General features: G+C 33.4%; 1 protein-coding gene across 3 annotated transcripts in view; it reads left to right on the top strand.

Moving 5' to 3' along the window:
- Window positions 1–536: 536 nt before the first annotated feature.
- Window positions 537–11,879, top strand: part of LOC123540907 (phosphatidate phosphatase LPIN3-like) — a 30,555-nt gene continuing 19,212 nt past the window's right edge. Inside the window, exons 1-6 of one of the 3 annotated variants that reach the window (XM_045326232.2) lie at window positions 537–663; window positions 8,303–8,538; window positions 8,888–8,986; window positions 9,778–10,418; window positions 11,003–11,187; window positions 11,462–11,612. In XM_045326232.2, the coding sequence (XP_045182167.2) occupies window positions 8,350–8,538; window positions 8,888–8,986; window positions 9,778–10,418; window positions 11,003–11,187; window positions 11,462–11,612 (1,265 nt within the window). In that variant the 5' untranslated portion in view covers window positions 537–663; window positions 8,303–8,349. Of the gene's footprint in view, window positions 664–5,894; window positions 6,038–6,497; window positions 6,689–8,302; window positions 8,539–8,887; window positions 8,987–9,777; window positions 10,419–11,002; window positions 11,188–11,461; window positions 11,613–11,879 lie in introns of those variants that run through there. The other 2 variants (XM_053526186.1, XM_053526185.1) reach the window with 2 other exon arrangements.

Raw genomic sequence — 11,879 nt, 5'->3', positions numbered from 1 at the left:
CGGCCTACCGGCCTCGACGATATGTGCAGAGAAAAATACCCTCGATGTACCCCTAGCTCTGATATATCCTGGTAACACACTCTCACACATACTATAACTATTACTTATAACCTGACATTTTAACAACTCACTGAAATACTTTTTTTTCAAGCCTCACTGTACCCAAGAAGGTCTAATACGTATTAGCTGTACCTGACAATATTCATTGCCAGGTCTTTCATACTAACATTTCTGACATTCTACTGCAATTATTCATTTCAAACATCCGACACCCCATTTCTTTCCGCACCTGTATCAGGTTGTATAAATTGATTCTTTGAATATTACAGTTCTAAACTAAATATAAAATCGCTTTTACTTTAAAGTAGGGTAATTTCATATTTAGTCTTTTTAACGTAGATTTTCATGCCGTGTGAATTTGGTATGAATCAATATTTATCACCTGATTGTAAATCGTAAATAAATTATGCTAATTGCACACCGACCGGAAAATAGACCAATCGGGTTGCTGCAATGTAGCTCATTCTCGGTTTGACCTTTGACGTCAGAGATCGACCGACAGGTCAGATCTGTGTATGGCGTTTTACAAAGAGGGTGTAAAATTAAATTTATTCACTAATATACATGTGTTGAAACTACAAAGCTGTAGGAATATTTAGTAAGGTAAAGCATTTAAAAAGTATTAAATTGTCTTGAAAATTTGTGAAATCCGTAAAGAGGGTTTTCCTCAATAAAGACAAATTATCAGAACTTTGGCTTTGCAAAATATTATTTGTGCAAAATTGAAAAAACGTAACTGGTTATTAACCCTACTGAATTAAACAAGTCTCATTTTTTTTCAAATAGAATGAGATATTGCTATTTTAGGTCAGTAATCATTTTTTTGAATAAGTTTTACAATTTAAAATCTTGTGAAAAGAGAGTTGTGTAGCACGGAAACTTAATGTGTAGTGGTAGTCGGATATTGAATTTTACGGACAAACCTAGTATAGGTCTGAAATCTTTTATTTTACTGGGCCCCAGCTCTGGTAATTTAGACTTAAACAGCATAATAAATGTGTACAGGACTGCTGCACTTCAAAAGTTAAGTGACAGATTGAGAAAAACTCACTTAAAATGACAATTAGAGGTTTCAATAGCTCACATGATCTTAATTCTTGTGTTGTATGATCTTATGTTGTACTACATCTACATCTACATCGTTACAACCAACAATCGATTTCCGATTATGACTGGTCGTACTTGTTTGATGTCTTGCCGACTTTAAATAAATCTTATCTTATCTTACAATTGTTTTGATGAAACTATGATGGTTGTTCTGGATGATTATTTTCCATTACTCAGAACAAAATATCTTATACCTTGTATATTTCGGTCCTATTACACAGCCTTCATCTTAGCCTTCATCCTAGATGTTTTGAAGAAGGAAAATGGGGACTTTTTAATCAGTGTTAATTAATCTGGTTAGTCAGTGTTGCTGTAATCACACATAAGTGGTCAACATAGAATCTCTTAGTCTTACTGTGCCTTCATCTTTGTATAAGCTCTTGTAAACAAGTGATAATCAGCAGACAAGTTACAGACCCAAGAGTTCCAATTATCATACCAGGACCATTGTCCTATTAGGGGTCATGGTTAGAGGTCTGGTACTCCATATGCTATTGAATTATATATGTTACAATCGAGTGCACAAATTGTTTGTCACATATTATTCTGTTCTCGCTGCTGACACGTATAATGTTTGCTTACATGAAGCCAGGGTTTCAGAAATCTGCAAATTCAATCCCCAGACTGGCCGCATCATACCATTACATACCAAAGACATAAAGAATGGTACTGGTGGCTATCTTGCTTGCCATTCAGCATTTAAAGGGTTGTTTTACCAGGAGGTAAAATAAGCACAGGTTAGTATCTTTACTGGATACCAAGTTTTGAAGTTTGTGTTCTACATTAATCAAGCTTTTAAAACATTTAATATCTCTGCCTGTAATGTTTATTAATTTCAATTCATTGTGAATTTTAGAATTCATTGAAATATTTTCAGAACAGGATACCAGGCTTTGAATGATAATTCTTTAAAAGATATACAGTACCCCTTTATACCCTTTGACAATACTTCATGCACATTGTTTTATGAAAATTCTTGACTCAGTTAGAATTCAGATCTACATAATTAAGTACATTGTATACCTGGCAAAGTGGTAGTTCTTATAATTAAAAGTGAACAAAGGTCTGCAAATAGAGCGACTTTATTATTTATACAAATTAGATAGTCTGATGAGCAGATAACATTAAACAATGTCATGTGAAGTACATGTAATTATCCCAACAGGTGCACCACAAATTGGTTTGACTTCACCATGCTTCAGACTATTTTAACCAAGGGCCTTATAATGTTGACCACTAAAGTGTAAAGAATCCTGTGCAAGGAAGCTTTTGGTGTATATCATTCTGCATTATGTGTTTCTATAGCACTTTTTGCTATGTCTGCATATGAACAAAATGATTTTTTTTTTATTTTGAAGTTATTTCAGTCCTCAAAATGATTGATGAGTGTTAATTTTTATCATGTGAACTTTAGCCTGTTGACAGCAAGTGATTCTGGCAGACCAAGATCAGCCTGCATATCCATGCAGTGTGGTGATGGTCTGCAATATTTGCTGTTCAGCCAGTAAATTTTCAATGAAAACCCCTCCAAATAATAAATCAAAATGGTATTGCCCATATTGAATGATGGACCAGTCCATTAGAAATTTAGCAGGCTAAGGGTTAAAGGCTCATATAATTATGCCATTGTTTGAAATGTGACTGCACTATTTTCTGTTATGAATATAAAATACATTTATTTCTTGTTAAATCCTATTTCTGATGATTATTTCTTTAACAGTTGTCAAAGGTTTGAATATTGCTGAATATACTAGAATGTTTTATTGAATCTATTTTTTTTATCATGTTTATTGCCTCCCTTTAATACTCGGTCGGGACTATAACAATTCTTGTGCAATGTTAAAAGTAGTGCTTTTCTAACCATGTAAGTATGCAATTGTAAAAACATTTCATGTTATATTATGGCGTGAACTACTGCAGTGGTTTGATTTTTGTGTAATAGACTGGAAAGAAAGATCTATACAATGTAGTCCATTGATGAAATAAAAGTAAAATAGACAAAGGACTTTTCTGATCTACTGATGTGACCTAAATGAAGAGTACTGCCTGACATTTACAACCATTAGTACATTTGTAATTTGCTATATTTGCTTGTCACAAAGTTTGCAGTGTGGCCTATAGCTTGGGGGTAATGTTGGTATAATAATTAGTAGATGCAGTTTACTGCATTAATTGATGATGACATCATTACACATACTTCAGTTATTTAAAGCTTGTGCCTAAAAATAGCAAAAGTGACAGTTGTTTTGAGAAATTTGCATACATGAATATTAACTATAGTGTATAACAGTTAATTATAATATGCATTAAACAATTTTAAAAAATGCTCTGAATTCAGAAAGTTAATTGTTTGCTGGAAATGCCTAGACTGTTTGAAAATAATCTGTTATTGTACAGTAGTAGCATACAGTATATTAGTACAAATTGTCAAATTAATCTGTCATAAGTATCTGTAAGTTCATGACCTAGGTTTTGACGCATTTTCAGTCGAAAGGACCTTAATCTAAGACATGTTCTGGCCCAGACCAAACAAATGTAATTGGGTTGCATATATTTTGATGCGTTTTGTCCCTGGTGAATGGTAAACCTGATAACCTAATTTTTATTATGTTGGAGCTTTAATATCAACATACAATAGGGCAGTCAGAGATTATAATAATAGGGTAGTCAAAATGGTATTATGTTTCATAACAATAACACAAAATCTGATTTACTGTATAAAGCCTTGAACGTTTGCCATAAGGCCAATGTTTTTAAAAGTGAATGTACCATGTAACTAATGTAAATAAATGTTACAATTGACAAGTGCACAGTTTGTATGATAACTTAGAATTACTTTAGTTTTATACTAATGTTTTTTAGATTGATTGGATAAAATGTTCAAGGTTATTTGAACAGCCATGCTTCCTGGAAAAACCTTGGAGCTGTACTTGAGTTGTAAGAGAAGGCATGGTCGTGACCCAAGTGGGGTTTGAACCTTAGTAACAACCTCTGAGTTGAGTGACCAACATCTTAACCACTAGATCACTGCGCCTTTACATAAGAATTGAAATTTTAGTTGACGACCTGGTATGAGCACTACAAGAATTTATTATATAATACGGATTTTGTAAAATGTAATTTCCTGTTAAAGGTAACATTGGAGACTCTAAAATATAATCAGGGCTTTTTTCCCCTTATTATTTAACCTATGGTAAAACGTGGCAGTCCCAAAGCAAAAAAAAAGGACAAAACATTTTTTTTTCCCTAAATTTAGACATGGTAGACTGATTGTTAATTTTACCACATTGTTACTTAATGTTCTGCAATTTAGTTTTGTTGATTTTAGTTATGTGAACAACATCTTAAAAATATACTGTTTGAACAAAAATTAGATTGGCAGCCTTATACATCTGTAAATATAACAGAAATAAAACATCTTTATATATATTTAATGAACTTAATTTTTTTCCCAATTATGACAATAAATGAATTTTGGACAGCTTTTTCCCAGTTCCACCAGTGATGTATGACAATTTTGGACAGCTTTTTCCCAGTTCCACCAGTGATGTATGACAATTTTGGGCAGCTTTTTCCCAGTTCCACCAGTGATGTATGACAATTTTGGACAGGTTTTTCTCAATTCCACTGGTGCTGTGAAGTTATAGATCAGTTTATTGACCTTCCAATGATATTATTATATAAAATAAATAATACTTTCATTATGAAAGCTTTAAGGAAATAATCTCAGTAATTATTACAGGGGCGGCGAAATCTGATTTTGACTTGCTTGTCCGTTTTTGTCATTTGCTATTTCTTACTTGTCTGTATGATAGTTATATAGTAAATTCTGGTCAAATTTCACTTGTCCGTACTAGCTTTAGGACAACCTGGGCAATACGGACAATTGAATTTGCCACCACTGAGTAATAATACATACACAATCATATTGTGTCCTGGTTTGTTTATATATGGTTGATACGTGTATTTACAGCTTCAGAAGCATGGCAGGTGGTTAAGAAATTTCAAGTTATCTTAATATATGGATATGAAAATGTGTTTAACCTTTAGCCTGCTGATGGATGGCAAGTGATTCTGCCTTTTCCGTTCAGGCTGATAATGGTCTGCACTGCTCGCAATTCAGTCAGTAATTTTTCAGGAGTTAATTTTCAGTGATTAATATATATATATATATAATGTGGTATGGCCCAAATTGATTGATGTAATCAGACAAATTTGCCGTTTCATGCGTTTAGAACAGCATTTAATTTATAATGTTTGAATGGCTGCTGTTCATAGATAGCAACACTATAAAATATCATTATTATAAAATCTTGATAAGCCAAATAAGTAGGGCAACAGTAATATTATGTTGATGACATGTTTAAATATCTGTGTAGTTTCTTGTTTTTGCCAAAAAAAAAAATGTTATGTTTTGCGACCAGGGTCACCAGTAGAATGCTTTGTTAGTCTCTAAAACATGAATGTACTGTCTAAATTATAAAGATCCATAAAAATATATTATATACACGATATAGGTAACAGATACTACTTTTTTGAAAAATAATTCAATTATCTAGGACTGTTATCCCTTGTCTATAACTGTTCTATCTATATACCACTTGTAATCTTGCCTTGTCGGCATTTATTGTAAACAAAACGTGCTATTTCTGTCTTATGTTTTTTATCTGACTAGCTGGCTCACCGAGTTCTACAATCCTGACCCAGTTTTCTCCCGCCTTAGTTTTTCATTCACGGTTTGGTATTAATTATGATAATATGTAGAGAGGGTAAATGTGTTTACATGACAATATTGTTTTGTTTGTATGTTGGTTGGTTTTTTAATCGATAAATCGATCATTAAAGAAATCAAACTTACACGTGATTACTGGTAAGTTAATGTTTAATTAGATCTATTTTTATCTATAAATTTTTGAAAAAATAATTTTTGCAAAAAAATAAATTGGTAATGCTTAAATTCTGATGTGTTTCTTTATAAATTAGAAAATATGTATTATACTGAAATCTGATTATCAACATATTATTATTTTGCTATTGTACTAAAACATTTTTATTAATACCTAATATTTTATAAACTACTGCTGCAGTTCCCTTTTATTAATACTGAATTGTTTATGAACCTCCGGCAATTTCCTTACAGGTCGTTAACCTTGTATGGTGTTATGGTCGTACGATAACAGGATAAGGCATGCTCTATCTTCCGACCTGTTATGGTTATTGGTTTTATTGTCTGTTGTATAAATATAAACACCAGGTCACTAATTCAGATTTCTCACAGTTGTGAAATCATGTGATCCGAAACTGTTTATCATGTGATCAGATTTTTAGTGCATTTTGTATGCAAATGATCATGGTTAGATTATATATAGATATAAGTAATTCAGACATACTGTAAATAGCCGAATAGATAATTAAAGAATTTATCTAATCGTGTAATAAGAAATTCATAAATTTATTGTGAAGTTCATTTTGATATAACAGAGCTGCTTGTTTATACGGATTTAAAATTTACTGTCATTGAGTGAGTTTTGTTGTATTTATTTTCTTTTTCAATTCTAAGAAACACTAAGTTTTAAATATTCTTTCCCTCCTCTATAACCTGAATTTGATTGAATACCAGGTCGGATAATATTTGAATTTTGAATTATTTTTTTATGGTTTATACAGATTATTATATACAAGTGTGTTATACTTACATTTTTGTAGAAACTCTGTTTTTTATCTTTTAACTTACATATCGCCCGCCGGCTTAGCTCAGTAGGGGGAGCGCAGATCTACAGATTGTGGCGTGGGGTCATGAGTTCGATCCCCGGGCGAGACGTATGTTCACCATGATGATATGGTAAAAGACATTTTGTCTGAAATCATTCATCCTCCACCTCTGATTCATGTGGGGAAGTTGGCATTTACTTGCGGAGAACAGGTTTGTACTGGTACTGAATCCAGGAACACTTGTTAGGTTAATTGCCCTACAATACATAACTGATATACTGTTGAAAAATGATGTTAAGGTAGTTCTGCACGTTTGAAAAACCGGAAGTGATGGCGTAACGTCATTTATCCGGAAAACGTAGAATAAAGCCTGGGTTCGGCGTACGGAAATGAAAATCAATTTATAGATAAATCGAAACCTGTGCGTAAATTTATTACAATGGCACTTTTGCTATATTTCTAAAGTCAAAATATGATATTAAAACATATGGTACATTAAAATATTAAAAATAATGTCTTAAAATCAACGTGAAATGTCCGGTTCTCTTTAATTATGGTCAAATATCTCAAAAATAAGCACACGGACCTATACGTTTTATTTCACCAAATAATAGGCCGTGTGTTTATTTACAACTGTGAGAAGTTTCATCAAAATCTACATTGTACAAAAAAATCTATTCGCGAAAATGTAATGAAAGTTATGATTTTCCCATAGACTCCCATTATGAAATATTGCGTGAGGTCCAAATTTTTCAAATCAGTCTAGCAAAAAATCAAGCATACGACCCTATCTTTTTTATTTGCTGAATTTTCTAGGTATATTCTGAAGTTTTGAAAAATTGGAGTTTAATCAAATTCTACATTGTAGAAAATGTTTCGATTCAAACGTGCAGAACTACCTTAAACCCAAAACAAACAAACAAAACTTATATATCATACAAGTGTTTTTGTTTCGATTTCTCTGAAATTTAAGAGACTGGTTTCATTGAAAATGAGTAAGGATAAAAATCAAATTTTAAATATTTTTTGTTGTTTTATAGAGACATGGTTTAATGTTTTTATGTTAAACAAAATGACAGCAGAAGATTTGACCTAAATTTGCCTTTGATTCATAGGAAGGAAGTTGTTAGATACATTTACTTGTGGAGGGCTTAACTTATTTGCCTTTACCCCTCAGAAATACTGTAGAACTGATTCTGTGTTGAGTCTTCTTTATTTTCCTTCTACGATACATGTACTTTCCTTCCTTTGGTGATACAACCTTTTGTGTGGATTGCTGTATAATCCAACAACAACATTTCTAATATATGCATTTTATTTTTCAAAATTTTGTACATTTATAACAGTGCTTAAAAAGTCTTGTTCGAAAGATGGTTATTTTTTCTATTGGGGAAATGTTACTAACTTTTTTTCAATATTTCAGGTGAATTGAGGTAGATCCCCATCCCACTTCTGACGCCCCTGCAGAGAATGAGCTATTTTAGTTATGTGGGCAAATTATTCTCAAACGTCAAGGGATTCTACCAGGAGATCAATGCTGCAACACTTACAGGAGCCATTGATACAGTTATCATAGAGCAAGAGGATGGATCGTACAAGTCGTCACCGTTTCACGTGCGTTTTGGGAAGCTTGGGGTGCTCAGATCTAGGGAGAAAGTGGTATGTTGAAAGAAACTGGGTCGTTTTATTGCTTGAGATGACCAACTTTTAGACAATATGCCATTTTTCATGTCCCAAAAGGATAGTGAGTCCTTCCTTTGGTTATATCTTACCTATAGATGTAAAAAGGGTGAATTGCAGTCTGTTGTTGCATTTATCTGTTGTGTATTTGGCTCAAATTATAAGTAGCAGACTGAAGGTATTTTAAATTTCATTTTAATTAGCTGGTACATTACTATATCATGTATATGAAGTCAGAACTAATTATGACTGTAGTCTTTATGAACTAACATGAACTCTGAATGAACTAACATGTAGTTTGTATGAACTATCAGTATTTATGCTACAGGTGGACATTGAGATCAATGGGGAGCCAGTTGATATACAGATGAAGCTAGGGGAACGTGGAGAGGCATTCTTCATAGAGGAACATGAGGATGAGGAAGAGGTATATATTTATACAAGGTTGATACAACATTTGAAAGTTGACGCTCTGACATCCTCTGTTTGATTTTGAACTTTTGGAAGAAAAGCCCTGGATGACTCAGTCTATATTCCTCAAAGTGTTTGAAACTTATATAAATATTGGCTTTAAAATGCTAAATTATCTTGTTGCATAGTCATTTTAAAGTTGCTGAAATTGTGATGAAACTTAGCATTTAAGTACAGTCTTTAGCTGTAGGCAGCACAGTCAAATTTTATTTGTGTAAATTATTCATACAGTTCTTGAAAATCGAATATTTGCCATTAATTCTTATGTTAGCTACTTTAAACGTAGATAATTACGGGCATTGAGGACATCTGCGTATATAGAAAAATATTAGTGTTTCAGTTCCTAAAGCAAGTAAAGTGAGAAAGAATGTACATGTATGTAATAATATACAGTACCCTTTTATGCTAGAGCTGCATCTTAATTTTACAGAGGGGCCTTCATGGCCAAGTGTTAAAGGTCGCTGACTTCAAATCACTTGCCCCTCATTGATATGGGTTTGAGTCTCCCTTGGGGCGTTGAATTCTTCATGTGAAGAAGCCATCCAGCTGGCTTACGGAAGGTCAGTGGTTCTTCCCGGGTGCCCACTCGTGATGGAATAATGCATGGAGGGACAACTGGGGTTTTCCTCCACCATCATAGCTGGAAAGTCGCCATATGACCTATAATTGTGTCTGTGCGACATTAAACTCAACAGATACTTTTACCGAATTAAAATAAATAATGATAGAATCATCTGTTATTTGTAGGAACTTTCACCACACTTGGCTACCTCTCCATTACAATATGACTCTGATCTCATGGAACAGGGAGTCAAAATGCTCCGAGAGGAGTGTGAAGCCATCACTGGAGATTTGGAAGCCAGAGGTCAAGCTGTTCAAGTCGAAGATGAAGTCAAAGTTAAATTTGAAATTGGATCAGAAACTGCTAATGAACAAAAAACTGGCAACAGCAAAGAAAATAAAGCTGGTACAAGGGAACATTTAGACTCCGTTAAGAGTGAATCAACAGTGAAAAGTGAACATTCCAGAGATGCGGATTTAGATATCAGAACTGGAAATGAACCTGTTGAAGTGAACAAGAGTAAGAGAAAAAGACGAAAAAAGAGGAAAAATAAACACAAAACTGAAAGTGCCAATAACAATCAAGGGGTAACTGGTGACTTTGACAATGAGGAAGATATTTTTGAATTAGAGGATGTGTCAACGGATGAGGAGTTGCGTATACTGACAGAAAACATGACAAGTGGTTCAATGTCAAAATCAATCAGTTTGCCAGCGGTTGAAGAGAACAAGTTTGATAGAACAAATGAGTGGGCCACTACTCATGAGGTGTTTAGTTACCTTAATTCACACCCATTCAGTGACACGGATCTGTCTCCATTAGCAAGGTGAGTCATCTAGGTTGACAGGGAAGGATATTTTAATCTGTCACTGGCTATTGATGCAGGTGGGAATATGCTGTTTCAGGGTATTGTTCTGGCAGTAACGAGGCTTTGCAGAGTTACTGCCAAAACAGTAACCTAAGAGCATGATATTTCCATCAACATTTGCAACCAGTGGTAGGTTATTTTTCATACATGAGGAATTTTACAAATTATACAATAAACATGATAAATAAAACAACAAAATACTTCTTACAGCACGGTATTTTAACAACGCGTAGGAAGTTAATGTCATTATATACAAAATTTCCAGATTTCAGAACAATAAAGTTCTGCTTTTGTAATATTTAAGTTCAATTTTATGGTTTGCTTTTCTTTATTAATTTGTTTTTTGTTTTCATCAAACTCTTTACTTCTATCATGAAATTTTAAAAATGGTACAAAAGATTTTGGGTTGACAGTAATGGATACTGTGTTTTCTACTGCTTTCTATCTGGATAGAAAAAAGTAGTAAATATACATGTAATATTATTAGGATGATATAAGTTTGCAAGATGAACACATGACAGTGTCTTCTAATCAATTTACAGCCCAATCAGTAGTCGTCCACATACTCCTAAGAGTGACACAGAATTTGAACGTCAGAAGTCGATCGGACAGGAACGTCTGCTGGAGTCCGAGGAGGACGATACGATGTGGGAATGGGGAGCCATGCCACGGAAGTCGGTGACGGAGGAAAATGTTCAATCATTAGTCCATCAAACAAGCATTCCAGGTAAACTTTATTGCTCTTAACGGTCCGTAATGTGGCGGAACTTCTACATAAGGATTAACTGCACTGCAGCAGGCATCCACTGTTGATTTATGTTGAGGTGTTGTGTGTTACTTGTTGAGAATGAGTATATACTGGTAAGTCTTCCAATACCTCTATCAAGTTAACTAACCTCCTTACATAAATAAAAATGTTTAAAAATTGTGTTAAAGTCAACCAAATAGACTGATTATTTGAAATACAATGGAGGTCCTTTTAGAATCTTGTATATTTACAGATGAGAAGAACAAAGGATCTGGTGGTTTGTTCCAGTTCATGAGAAAGACGAAGAATTTTAGACATAAACCAGAGGAGGAGGGGATATACCTTGACGATCTTAACATAGAAGATATGGATGATGAGACTGCTAAACTCTACTTTCCTAAAAGGTATTATAGCAATACACACGCTTCAGGGCCAATATTGATCACAGTTTAAAGTTTGCAAATAAGACTTTAAAGATCCATAATGCTTTAAATTTTTATCTTAAAAAACAGATGAAACAGATTTTCAAATAGTTGTTATGTGTACTTACATGGTTAGAAAAGCACTACTTTTAATATTGCATGTGAACCTTTTATAGTTAAGAACCATAAAGGGAGGTAATAAAAAAATAGATTCAATAAAACATTGAATGTATATTCAGCAATATTCAA

Source organism: Mercenaria mercenaria, chromosome 16 (assembly GCF_021730395.1).
Source record: "Mercenaria mercenaria strain notata chromosome 16, MADL_Memer_1, whole genome shotgun sequence".
In the NCBI taxonomy this organism is placed as follows: Eukaryota; Metazoa; Mollusca; class Bivalvia; order Venerida; family Veneridae; genus Mercenaria; species Mercenaria mercenaria.
The sequence above is the reverse complement of the archived record's forward strand: the minus strand, read 5'-3'. Positions and strand labels throughout refer to the sequence as shown.